Consider the following 13,818-nt stretch of genomic DNA (forward strand, 5'->3'; position numbering starts at 1 on the left):
CTAAACATTTTCCAGCTTTGATAAAGAAACATAAGTCTTTTCATAAGTCAAATCGATTGATTATTTTTTATATAAATAAATTTGTTAGTTATAAATATTTGTTTGTTTATTTATGTTAGTTATTGTCGTTACATCAATTGGCATACAATGAGGAGGTTGCTTTTGTTGATCAAGTAAATGTTGGATGATTTTGTTGAAATTAATTTATTTTTCATCAACCAATAATGAAAATTTGTTAGCAAAATACAGTAGAGTAAACAATTGAATACTTTCGATATTTTTTGCTAGCAATGTCTGACCTTGGAGATGAAAAGAAAACTTTTTTGGAACTTGGTAGGCTAGATTTTATCGACAGTTCCAATCGAACTTGCGATTTCACCAACCCAAATTCCTACCTCTACCCAACTACAAACAGTTACCACCCTTTCCTATTTGTCAATCAACCAAATCCCGCAAAACAATCCCTGACTTCTTTCGACACTCAACGACCCGGACACGAACATTTGTTGGGGCAAACATCTTTCCTCGGCACTCCCCTAACCCCCCCATCTCTAACGTCCTACCCCAACTATGTTACGCAGCTGGTCAACAGCCACGGCGGATTCCCCCAACAACTCCCTCAACATCCGCAACAAACTGCCAATGTTTTCGCAGCGTCACTGATTGGTAGCGACGGCGCACTTGGTTCCAGCACCTCCGCACAGTTTCCTGACTCCATGAGGAATAGCTGGTATACGTTTCCACCTTTCACTAGAGATTCCACGTTTTCAAGTTTGAAAATTTTAATTTTGTATTTGCTCAAATTTTGTTTGTGTAAATACGTAACATAGCATTCAATTATTTTTAATTTTTATTTCTCGTTGGCCTTTTCATTTTCAACTGTTAATTTTTTTTAATAAAATTATTTTGAACCCTCATCAAACAAAAAATAAATTTTAACTTTATTTGAACCAACGAATCAATTCAAACTTCATTAGCTACTGATTTTCAAAAGTTAATTCCTACAAAAAAAATTTTGTTCCGATAGGTAGTTTAAGAAGTTATAATAAAATATTATTTAAATTAAACTTGAAAAAATGAGTCAATAATCAAAAATGAAAATAACTAAATTAATTGTAAAGATCTTAATTCACTAAATGGCACTGAAAAAGAACCACAGTATGTAGGTACTTTTTTCCACAAACTCATATTAAAAAAGACATTCGTCAGTTCATTACTAAAATTTTCCAAAATATATATTTTGGTAGTTTTATGTTATAAATAATCTTATACTAATAAACATATTTAGCAAAATAATTTGATAATTATGATAAGTAGTTTAAGGTTTTTTGTATCAACTTATCAAAACTAGTCTTCAAAATTATGTGGAAATTAATAACTAACTACATTTTGATTCATTATCAATTGTTTTGATATTTAAATCGCCTCAGGGTGCTTTTATTTTTGGTTTAATTCATAATTTAACAAAAAGCCATCAAATGCATTGAAAATAGTACATACTAGCATTTAAATATTGATAAAAATCATTCTTTCCAAATTATTTTTATTCTGTAAATTACTTTTAAGTGGAAACTAACAAGATTATCACACTAAATTTTGTAAACTATATTATAAGTCAAATAATTTTTTAAAATATTTAAATAAATAAAATCGTCAATTAAACTTAAATGCGTTTCAAAAAATTGCGCAATGAGTTGTTTATATATGATGCAAGTACATTTGCTGTGGTTGAACGAATAATGGCTAATCTTTGAAGCACAATTTAAATGGCAGGATGTTTGTTTTTCTAAAAATATTTGTAAATAACCACTATGAATAACAGTGTATGGTAAATTTCGTTATTAAAGTTGACGATATTTTAATTAATTAAAAAACCCCATTTGACACAAAAAAGAAAATAATCTACAAATCTAGTAAAATTAAATCATTAATATTCCCGCCATTTTGACACTCTCAGTTTCTCACATACTGAGCGGAGATTTGCAGCAGCAGCAGCAACCACATCTACAGCAACCACAACCATCGCAGACAACTCAACTTCCACACCAACAACAACACCAGCAACAACAGCAACAACGTTTTTTCCCAGGACATCACCAAACTTCACTAACAGGTGGCAGTAGCTCTCTTCAGACTCTGGGTGTTTCTAATCAAGTGTCCCTCTTAAATACGAACAATGCTTCTATGGGCATGTACGATCCACCAAGGATTCCCCTCAATGGCATGAATAGAAGGAAGAGGAGGATTTTATTCAATCAAAATCAAATTTGCGAACTTGAGAAGAGGTTTAAGAATCAAAAATATTTGTCGGCGCCTGAACGTGATCAGCTGGCGCAGAACATTGGACTCTCTCCTACGCAGGTTAAAATATGGTTTCAAAACCATCGGTATAAGACGAAAAAAGGAGATAAAGATAGAGTAAGTCTTAGTTTTTTTTACGTTTATTTATTTTTTTAAACCCATAACTCCTTTGAACGAGTAACAAATAAAAATTTAATAGCCTTTCAACTGGGACTGTAAGTAAGAGGAGTGAAATAATAATTATTATTGCTTTATCTGAAACAAATTAAATTTTTAGGGTAAGTCAGACAGCCATCAACCGCAGCAAGCAGGTGACAACATGATCCTGTACGATTCGAAAGCTGCCAGACAACATGATTACGTCAGACTTGGGAAGAAATACGACGAGGACCATGATGAATATGATGATGAAGACGACGAGGACGGCGATGATGAAGATGATACTCATCATAATATAAGTAGTGTGAACGACAATGCAGCCAGCGCGCAGCCCATGTCAAACCGCAACGAAATGAAACCACTCCAAGATCGGTCGGATTATTGGATGTATCAACATCCTCAACCAGTACAATCCATCCAACTTTTTCCAACGTACATTGATAGTATGTCACTGAATGCTGATCCTACGTCATCGTCATTACCATTGCCGACTTTATCATCATCGTCGTCATCATCGTCGGTCCTATCATCACTGACTACTGCCATGCCATCATCGTTTTCATCTTCAACATCGGCATCAGTTTCATACACGGATTTGAGTGGATTCGTATGGTCCAGTCCTCAGGGATATCACCTGGCTTCTAATAACGCTCTGCTGCCAGTGAATCCGGATAGTGTGAAGTCGTGGATGCTACTATCTTCTTCATCAAATAACAACAACAACGACAACAACAATAACAACAGCAACAACAACAACAATAACAACATCAACAGCAGCGACAACAACCCAAACGACGTCCTCAGTAATGACAAAAAACCACAAAGCAACGCCAACAATAACGAATTCGACAGATCTCAGCAGCAGCAACAACAACTGAAACAACACTATCCGTATTTACAACAATCGCAAAACTTGCAAAACATTCAACAGCCACAGCAAATTCAGCAACAGGAATTGAACTTCAACTTAAATTTCGAGCCAATAAAGTTGCAATCACTCTCATCCTTTAATTACTCCGCGGTAGGCAACGTACCAAGCTATTCAGTTGTTTCCTATGCAAATTATTTCAACCAAGACAATTCAATTTTGACAGCCACAACAACACTGCAACCAAGCAACGATAAAACTGCCATCAACAATATCAACATCAACAACAATATTGACATTAAGCAAGACGTTAATGAAACAAGCAACACCACCAACAACAACGCCAACGCCAACAACAACAATGATAACAACAACAACGTTAACAGAATTAACACTGTAGCTACAACGACATGACATTACGACAAAAGGCTCTTGATGAACTTGATATAAATATAAATGTTCGCATGTTTGTTCTTGTTTGTTAGCGTTTTCTATTATGTAAGCTATAAGGTCCTAATGCATTGAAACTATCAAACGTAATAAGCAAATGAATATTATTTTGTTTTTATTAATTTGTACATAATTTAATTTTGCTTTATGATTTTTAACTACAACGTTAGAGTAAGATTTTAAGAAGTTTTATTACCAAACTCAATTTCAACGTATTAATACATGCAGCTTGAACAAACATTTCAAACAATTTATTTACAAATAATTACTTTTTTTGCCAAAATGATGAAAATGAAAAAAGGGTTTGTCTGTTATGTTGGATATACTGTAGTAGGTGCTGTATTGTGGATAGGATGGGTGATTGATTGATCATACATGTAATTGCTTTGGCTGATGTATTTACAGAACTTGCATAGTCCGATATAAATTGCCTGTTTTTTTTTTTTATCATCAATGATCACGCTCATTCTTTATCAAAATCACTAAAGTTTATTTACAAGAGCAAAACATTTGAAATAAATAAATATCTTTTAAAATTTTTAATAAATAATTTACATTTATGAAAGGGCATACAAAGTTACTTCAAAAAAATTTAATTTATTTAACTAACAAGTTATTATTTATAGCGTGAAAAAATAACAGAATGAAACTAAACATAATTAAAAGTGAATAATAATAACAATTGTATTTAAACTAATGATTTAAGCTATAACAAAGCCATCAGGTTTATTGACAACTGTTTCGTAAGTTAGGTCATATAGTGAAGAGACGATATCACAGAACCGAGGTCTCAGTCGGGGATTCTCAGTCGTACATGCTTGGATCAACTGCCAAACATTTTCCGGACAGTCAGTCGAACTTGGTGGCTTGTACCCTGATGTCAGCGTAATTCTCGGGTAATTTAGTTTATTCTCTCGGGAGTTTAACCCCTCAAGAACTTGATCGTCTGTTTTTGTGGATAATGGAATTTGACCAAGACTGTACACCTCCCATACAAACACTCCAAATGACCAGACGTCACTGGCAGATGTTTCACACGAATCTAGAATAGCCTCAGGAGCCATCCACCTTAGAGGAATGAGTCTCTCATTCAGCGGGAAGTATTCGTTCATGTAAGCATCTCTGCAGAGAGATGGGCAACTAATTTTGCCCTCCAACGTAGCAGCATTGATGACGATGTTTCTGGCTGCAAGATCTCTGTGAATCAAGCCATTGTTGCAAAGATGTTCCATTCCCAGGGCCACCTGACCGCAAAGAGCGATCATCTGATTGGAAGATATCAGCGGCAACATGCCATCACGAGATGCGTGCAAGAACTTCTTCAAGTCATCCTGAAATTTTTTATAGCAATTGTTTCGTAATTCGCTCTCATTTATGACTTGACAGTAACTAAAAAAATTATTAAATGAAGCAAATGAATGTTATTATACAAACCCATTCACAGTGCTCAAATATAACAAACAGAGGATCAATATCAGCACATAGTCCGATGAGTTTGACGATATTTTTGTGGTGGCATTTTCCGAAAGTGTCAATTTCTCTCAAACACTGCTCACCATTAACTTCGGTCTTAGATAAAAATGACTTGACCATAACAACGTCGGTCGTCAGATCCAAATGGTCGGTTCTGGCGACAAAAACATCGCCGTAGTGACTACGACCTTTGAAGAACAAATAGAAAAAGAACTTAAAACTCACAGTTCTGTTTAAAAAATACTTCACAAATTAAAAAAGGTTAAAAGGTTAAAGGTTCATTAAAATTTTTCAAAGTTCAGAAGAATCAACAACATCCAAAGAGCGTACATAGACTCCTAACCACTGAGTCATCACGACGCTCAAAGCGCATTAAACTGAAATTAATTCAAATAAACTGATTTTAAGTTTCTAACCAAGCATTCCAATCATGTGTAGCTTGTGCCTGGGTATGTACAACCTATCTGGAGGAACATGTGGCAAGATGGTTTGATGCAGTTGCGACGAGAATAGGTTCAAATGAGATGTTCCTCTCAGTGTGGCCAGCGTGTTGTAGTCATCTATGTTATTAGTTCTCGTATTGTAGGAGGATGTTGATATGGAAGAGGAAAGTTCTAGATCTTTCCTTGGAACCAAGCCAGCGCATTCTGTGGCTGCAGTATCATTGACGTTGATGTTGTTGTTGTTACTGCAACTGTTGGAACCATTGAGGGCACCATCTGTTTTGAAAGTTAAATTGTTTCTTATTAGCTAATAAAAATTTAAACCTAAATAAAAATTGTAAACCGAAGCAGAAAACACGTGTACAATTTATAATTAAAAATTAAACTAATCAAACGAAACAACTTTAAATAATTTCAACCTTTTTCTTTGCCCTTCTTTCTCAAGTGCTTCGCTCTGGTCATCCTGATAGTACAGTAGACAGTCAAACTAATGACGACCGCCAAATAAGCCATGCCACAACACACAGCGATGATAATGGTCTTCATCATGTCGGCATTCGTTTGTCCATCAGTTGGTCCGCTCTGTGGTGATCCGTCGCTGGCCATCAGTTTGTTGTAGTTCTCTGTGCCTAGGTTGGGAGGATAATTTTTGCGAAATCAGGTTGGTTAATTTTGAACTCAACTTTAGTTTAATGGTTAAACAATCAATAGTTATTTTATCAAAACCAACGATTTTATAATTATTTAACGTAACTAAGACAAAAACAAATGATTTCTGAACACCAAAAATAACGGTAAAATAAATAAAACAATTCATGTTTCAAATTTATAATAGAATTAATTTTAAAAACTTTTAAGACAAACATGCACAATTATCCTAATTATAAAAAAATAGAAAACAAAGACTAACTGGAGACTTGAAGATGGAGGTCGAAACTTTCAACGCCACCGACATTCCGTGCGTTGCATGTGTACTTGCCGAAGTCTTCCATGTACAACTGCGATATCACTAAAGTTCCGTTCTGTAAAACCTAACAAGCAAACAAATGCACAACACATTTAGCGTCAACATAATGGAATAATTGCTATAATTCTTTCTGTTAACGAATCGTGTTAAATATGTAATACCTTAATTCTGTTGTTGGAGACGAGTGGATTGTTGTTCTTCTGCCAGCTGGTCGTAGGCAGAGGATCGCCTGTAGCCACGCAGTGCAACATCAACTGCTGACTCTCCCGCATTGTCAAGTTGGAAGGTAGGGGAATTTTGAAGCGAGGTCGAACTGAACGAACAGTTTAAACGTTAAAGCAAACTATTTGAATTAGATAGAATAAATGTGAAATAACATTTCTATGCAACTTGAAAACATTCGTAGAAATTATTGCTCAAGGAGAAAAACTTTGTGTAAGAAAATATCAGCATCCGATTTGTATAGTTGTTAGTTCATACAATTCATAATTTCAATTTGTTTGTTTTTTCAAATTTTAAAAGCACAACAACACATAACAAACAACTACAGACCATAGACCACGAGGGAAACTGTTGCATTGATCGATCCTTGCTCATTGCTCGCTATGCAAGTGTAATTGCCGGCATCACTCTTATCGACCCGATCGAACAACAGCAGTCCATCTCTACTCATGAAGTTGTTGTTATTGTTGTTGTTGTTTTGTGGCACGCCATCTTTAAGCCACATTATTTGAGGCGGTAATCTGCCGTCTGCCTGACATATCAGTTTGCCTTCGTGTCCCATTTCTAAAAAAAAGTCGCTAGGTGTCGGGTTGAATTTGAGCTTTCCTGTTGAAGTTTGGTATTCAAATTTATATGATATGCCATGATTTCTTTGTATGGACATAATTTTTTCAATTTTATTTTGAACAATTTTTTAAAACCTGTTTAAAAAGTTAACAAAACCACAAAAATAATTGTGTATAAATGTTGCAAGTTCAGTTGACATCTGCGCTCAGCTGAAATAGGCAGATTTCAATTTTTACCCACATTACATAATTTGATTTTATTTATATTGGAAAATTAGTAGTTAATTGTGTTTTGCTAACTCAAAAAAAATCCGTACGTGAGTGAATGAGTGAATATTTGCATGCGTTTAGTGGAGAAAGAGTGAAAGATAGAGAAAAGGAGTTGGATAAAGAGAGAAAAAGAGTGGAGAGAGAGGGGGAGTTGGAGAGAGACTTATGAGTCCCCAGAGAAGAACATTAATCCTGATGACGTCAGATGAACATGTTCATAAGAAATTGTTGGCGCTTTGTCTCTCTGTCTATCGATACAATCAGTTATTTGTTTGCGATTCTTTCTTGACAGTCTTTTTTTTTTGTTTTTAAGTTATATTGTTGTTGATGTTTATCAAGATGATTTAAATTCATCGGACATCTTTGTTGCTAATATTGCAAAACATTTAAATAAAATATTTTTTTAGTTTTGCGTAAAAACGACAGTATAAATAACAATAATGAGAGGGAAACAGAAAATGTTCGAGACTGGTAGAACAGCGTGAACTAACTTTCAACGTATAATCTTGCATTGATTGATGTGACGACTGGGTGTCCAATTGTGTTTGCCGCACATGCGTAGTCACCTTCATCCAGTGGGGTCACTGATTTGATTTTTATGACACCCCTGCCTTCATCTACTTTATACTTCTGCGGCTGATCTTTGACCTGCTTTGCAAAAACATTTTGAAGATGTTTCATCTTTAATCTTTTTTACATAACAACAAAAATTTATAAAACAATCGAATAGAGTTGCCCAGCAGCGTTAAATGTTCTTCAACACAACAAAACACAGTGATCAGAAACATTCCCAAAAGCAATCCAGCCCTTCCAACCATTAAAGGCTTTCCTTCGAACCACCAGGTGATCTTGTTGACAGGATATGGTGAAGACACAACCCTGCACCTGAACTCGGCATCTTCATCCTCTTCCACCCGCACACTCAGTGGATGATCTTTAATGATAGGAGGTGCTGTACAAAATGTTTCGAGGAATGTAGTTGAAAATTAACATTTTAAAAATAGTTAAAGCTAGTAATAAAAGCAGTAAACTTCATGTTAGGCAGTCTCTTTGAGTTGGATGAATATTTTAAAAATTTTAATTTGACGTTATTGAATGTTTATAGTTTTGAATAAAATATATTTAATAAGAAATCATCTAGAAAACTTTTTGAATTTTCAACAAAGTTAACAAAGTTTCGTACCGGAAATGACGACATCGATAGATTTGTTTTTGATTCCCGCCAAATTCTCAACAACGCAGACGTATGTTCCAGTCATTGACTCAACGGCGTGTTTTAAGGTCAGGTTGTTGTTGTTGCTGACGACGATGTTGTTGTTGTTGTTGTTGCTGCTGCTGCCGTAATCATTCTTGTCGTTGTAAAAAGGAAAGACGTCGGAGTAATCGTTGAGGTCGTCGTTGTTGATGTTGTGGTTGATGTTTTCCGTCAGGTCAGTTGTCCTTCTCGTTCTCGACTGCATTTTTATCCACACTGTTGTCAGTGACATTGCATTTATTTCAAATTAAACCGCCAGATATTGATTCGAATAAACATTTGCCTGAGTTAATTTCATTTGCTTTGCTAGGCTTAATTCCAAAAACAACGCACCACTGTAGAGAAAAATTTATTCGCACGAGTGTTCTTGCACTGCACAGCAGATAAAAGATATTATTTACATTTGAACTGTTGACCGAGGCCACTAATTAGTTTTTTTTATGGCTAAAACATGTTCCACAATGATCTCCGCAGATGAATGACGAACGTGCAAACAGCGTTCAGATTGCCCTCACACAGAAACACACCTACCAATAACAAACATACAGATGCACACACTCGCACGCACAATGGCACACACATGTTTTATACACGACTCACACCCGCACAAACAAACAAAAATATCGTCTTTTTATTTGCGTACGATACACATATACAAATTATGAACTCGTTGCTTTTACATAAATTTTTATGATATTTAAGATATTTAAACTGAAAAAAGTTTAGACGAATTAGAATAACAATAAAATTTGAAGTAGCGATTAACTAAATAAATAAATGCTATTCAGACCAACTAACTCGTTTTATAACAAACAAATAAATGAATAGGAGGAAAACAAACAGAGGTATGGGGGTTAAGTGACTGAGTCATAAAATAAACTAAACAACCAAACGAAATTTCAAATAAAAATATATCAAAATAATTAAAAAAAAATAAAAGGACGTACGATCGAATTAATAAATGCAATGATAAATAAACAGATCCGTAAGTATGGAGGAGGATTCGATGAAGGAATGAATGAGTGAGCGAGCGAGCGAGTGAGCGAGCGAGTGAGTGAGTGAGTGAGTGAATGTAGTAATGAAATGAATGAATGAATGAAATCAAATGAGACTTGCTTGGGTGTTGACAAAAGTTGAAGATAAACAATCAATCAATTTTCTCCATATTGTACGTACGCTTATGTGTGTAGTGAACGTATACGTGTTCGTATGTATATGTGTATATGTATATCAGTATGGATTTGTATGTATTGTATATACGTTGATGTTTCCATATGCCATCATAACTAACTTCATTGTTTACATGTGAACGAGCGTTTTTTTTTTATGATTAAACTTTGTTTATAAATGTGCACATGTGTTGTGTTGTTGTTGGTTTTAATGATGGATACGTCGTTTGCATGATCTGCTTACATTTGCTCGTGAATTGTTTATGAATTTTAATGATGTGGTTAACAGAAGAAGACTGCCTTCATGAAGAGTTTCGATTAAAACGAAAAATAAACATATCTTAATGAAAATTATTTACCGAATGGATATTGTAAAAATATTCTGAAAAAATATAAAAAGAATAACTTTTCCTTTTATCAAAAGAGTACAACAACATCATGCCATCACTGCAATTACAATCTACATGAATGCTATTGAGAACATTGCGTCAACATTTTTTTTGTTCGTACTTTTATAACAAGAATGAATGAATGAATGAATGAATGAATGAATGAATGAATGAATGAATGAATGAATGAATGAATGAATGAATGAATGAATGAATGAATGAATGAATGAATGAATGAATGAATGAATGAATGAATGAATGAATGAATGAATGAATGAATGAATGAATGAATGAATGAATGAATGAATGAATGAATGAATGAATGAATGAATGAATGAATGAATGAATGAATGAATGAATGAATGAATGAATGAATGAATGAATGAATGAATGAATGAATGAATGAATGAATGAATGAATGAATGAATGAATGAATGAATGAATGAATGAATGAATGAATGAATGAATGAATGAATGAATGAATGTGTTTATAATATTTGTTTTGATAACGAAAATAACAATAATGTTAATTTTGCAGTCATCACCGTTGTCATTTTGTCACTTTTATCATCATCATTTTCTTCACCATCTTTATCCTCATCATCATAAACATCACCATCTACAACATCATTATCGCTATTATCACCATCATCTTAATTATCATCAACATCATCATCATCATCAACAATTACAACTACAACATCAACACCATCAACAACTACAACATCAACATCATCAACAACTACAACATCAACATCATCAACAACTACAACATCAACAACAACAAAAACTACAACATCAACAACATCATCATCATCAAAATTACGTCCATCATTAAATTCAGCTGAAAAAACAAAATTTTCAGTGCAACGAAAGTTCAACGCGGCCACAATGTAGAAGAGCGTACAACAAACATACATACAACAAACATACAACATACATATAGCGGGCCACTGAGTTAAACTGGGTCGGTATGTGAGTGTGTGCGTGTGTTTGTATGTGTATGTGTGTGTGTTATATGTGTGTGCGTGTGTGTCTGTCTGTATGCCTGTCTGTTTAGGACTTTAGGTGGATAAAAATTTTAGTTGATATCCGCGCGTGTGTGACTGCTTTTTGTATAATAAGAGAAGAAACAAATATAAGATTGTTTAATGTTTATTTTATACGCGCATGCTGATGAATTTGTACAGAGCCTACAAATACAAACCCATTTGCATGTCAAAGTACTTTTCACTCATAAGTTCATGCCGAATTTATCAAATTTTTCAAAGTTTACCAAGTTTCTGTCACGTGTTTTTTGCGAATTTTTGACTCTTCAACTTATTTGAACGTGTCAATGGTTCATTTCTAAATGGTTAACAATTAACGCTAGTACATTTGTATGTACCTGTCTATAAACTCAAAGATATTTTAAATTTTAATGTTAAAATAACAACGTCTGTGTGTGTATACTATGTAAATTTATTTGGATTATTTTTCATCAATTGGAGGTAGAGATTCATTCGTAAATGTACATTGCATGGGAAATGTACAAACGTCTGTACTACAATCCACATAGTCCGCTTGCTACTTCTTCATACCCTGCTCGTCACACTCACAACTCTTTTGACATCCTCCTAAATTGAATCCAACGCCTAAAAAGAAGACCTAACAAAAAAATGTTTCTGCCTTCGCCAAGTGTTAACTTAACAAGATTCACATCGTTTGTAGTTACTGAAAATTACATTGGAACGCTGATGTGTGTTTGTCGTTTGTGTCTCTCTCTCTCTCTCTCTCTCTCTCTCTCTCTCTCTCTCTCTCTCTCTCTATCTCTCTTTCTCTGTTTGTGTGTGAGTGTGTATGAGTGAGTGTGAGTGTGTCTGTGATATTACATATGAAATTATTCCTAATTTGAATAAATAGATAATTGAATGCAACGAACTTTCATTTAAAAATCTCGTCAGAAGCTGAATAAGTAAAGTGGTGCATAAGTAAAGTTTTCGAAGGCAATACTAATCATATTTAAAGTGGGAAAGAAAATAATAAAAATAATAGTATATTAGATTAAAATTTTGATAAATTCTTAAAAAAACATAGCTGCTACTTTAAAAACATCTTCACAAAGAAGATTTTTTTTAATTTAAAATAAAACTGAAAAATAAAGAAAGAAGATAAAAAAAAGTACATCTATACATGAAAATTAATTGATGCTATTTCCAGAAAGATTAATCCACACATGCAAGCTACTTGAGGGAGAAGCTTTAACACATGTGTTTCGTTGTGTTATGTTTTGTTTTGTTGTGGGTTTTTGTGTTTTATTAGTAAGTAACGTTGTACTAAATTTTGTTTTTTCATGTTTTTTTTAATTTGTTTCATTTTAATTTGTGTTATGTTATGTTATATTAAGTTTTGATGAGTTATGTTATATCAGTTAACTTTCACACTAACAAAAAATGCATTCACTTGGTTAACCATGAAAGACATTTGCAGATTAATACAACAAACGTATATTTTTTATCAAAATCATTTTTGTTTTTCTGATTATTTTCCCTTTTTATATTTTTCAGAGTTTTTTTTTGTGTCCACAGACGTAGCAGTGTACCATCGTCCACAAACACATACTCACGCCTGCAAACATACACTGCATTTTCTCTATAATCCGTCTACTTATCGACATTTTTCTGCTGGAAATGCTGAAAAAACTTTATCTCTATATGTAAGTGTGTGTTTGTATCTCTCTCTCTCTCTCTCTCTCTCTCTCTCTCTCTCTCTCTCTGTGTGTGTGTGTGTGTGTGTGTGTGTGTGTGTGTCAAGTAATGCAAATGCGTTCGTTCACACACGCATCTTCGCATGTAAACAAACCACACACACATTCATAGGCAAGCACATGCACGCACATCCACTCACACATCCTCTCAAGCACACACGCACACGCGCACGCACACACACATTTCATAAGTTAGCATGATATATGAAGGATTGTTTAGTTTCATTTCAGACGGCACAGCAGCTTTTAAACTCTGAGGCGAACTTTTTAATTGAATTTTGAACGATTATAATTTTGAGATAAGAAGTTATGGTGATGGTGACGTTGCTGCTGCTCCTGATGATGATGATGATAATGATGATGATGACAATAATAATAATAATAACGATAATAATATAATATAATAATAATAATAATAATGATGACGATAGTAATTATGATGACAGTTTTTAGAAAACAATGCAGTTACATTAGTAGCAGCAGCAGTAGTAGTAGTAGAAGCAGCAACAATAGTATCAACAGAAGTAGTTGTAGTAATTG

At 34.0% G+C, this 13,818-nt stretch overlaps 2 protein-coding genes across 2 annotated transcripts in view; one reads left to right on the forward strand and one right to left on the reverse strand.

The window, feature by feature from the left end:
* On the forward strand, nucleotides 1-2,457 carry HELRODRAFT_109698 (hypothetical protein; the record flags this gene model as incomplete). Its single annotated transcript, XM_009014334.1, has 3 exons — nucleotides 1-173; nucleotides 289-771; nucleotides 1,958-2,457. The coding sequence occupies exons 2-3, from the start codon at nucleotides 291-293 to the stop codon at nucleotides 2,455-2,457; spliced, it is 981 nt and encodes a 326-aa protein (XP_009012582.1). The 5' UTR covers nucleotides 1-173; nucleotides 289-290.
* Nucleotides 2,458-3,281: 824 nt separating this feature from the next.
* HELRODRAFT_97596 (hypothetical protein) overlaps nucleotides 3,282-13,818 on the reverse strand; it is a 44,128-nt gene continuing 33,591 nt past the window's right edge. The window contains exons 10-19 of the mRNA XM_009014335.1: nucleotides 8,903-9,068; nucleotides 8,535-8,671; nucleotides 8,211-8,367; nucleotides 7,214-7,489; nucleotides 6,823-6,974; nucleotides 6,605-6,725; nucleotides 6,114-6,323; nucleotides 5,668-5,970; nucleotides 5,213-5,439; nucleotides 3,282-5,145 (exon numbers count right to left, since the gene is read on the reverse strand). Coding sequence (XP_009012583.1) covers nucleotides 4,480-5,145; nucleotides 5,213-5,439; nucleotides 5,668-5,970; nucleotides 6,114-6,323; nucleotides 6,605-6,725; nucleotides 6,823-6,974; nucleotides 7,214-7,489; nucleotides 8,211-8,367; nucleotides 8,535-8,671; nucleotides 8,903-9,068 — 2,415 coding nt within the window. The 3' untranslated portion in view covers nucleotides 3,282-4,479. The remainder of the gene's footprint in view (nucleotides 5,146-5,212; nucleotides 5,440-5,667; nucleotides 5,971-6,113; nucleotides 6,324-6,604; nucleotides 6,726-6,822; nucleotides 6,975-7,213; nucleotides 7,490-8,210; nucleotides 8,368-8,534; nucleotides 8,672-8,902; nucleotides 9,069-13,818) is intronic.

This window comes from Helobdella robusta (assembly GCF_000326865.2).
Source record: "Helobdella robusta unplaced genomic scaffold HELROscaffold_13, whole genome shotgun sequence".
Classification (NCBI taxonomy): domain Eukaryota; kingdom Metazoa; phylum Annelida; class Clitellata; order Rhynchobdellida; family Glossiphoniidae; genus Helobdella; species Helobdella robusta.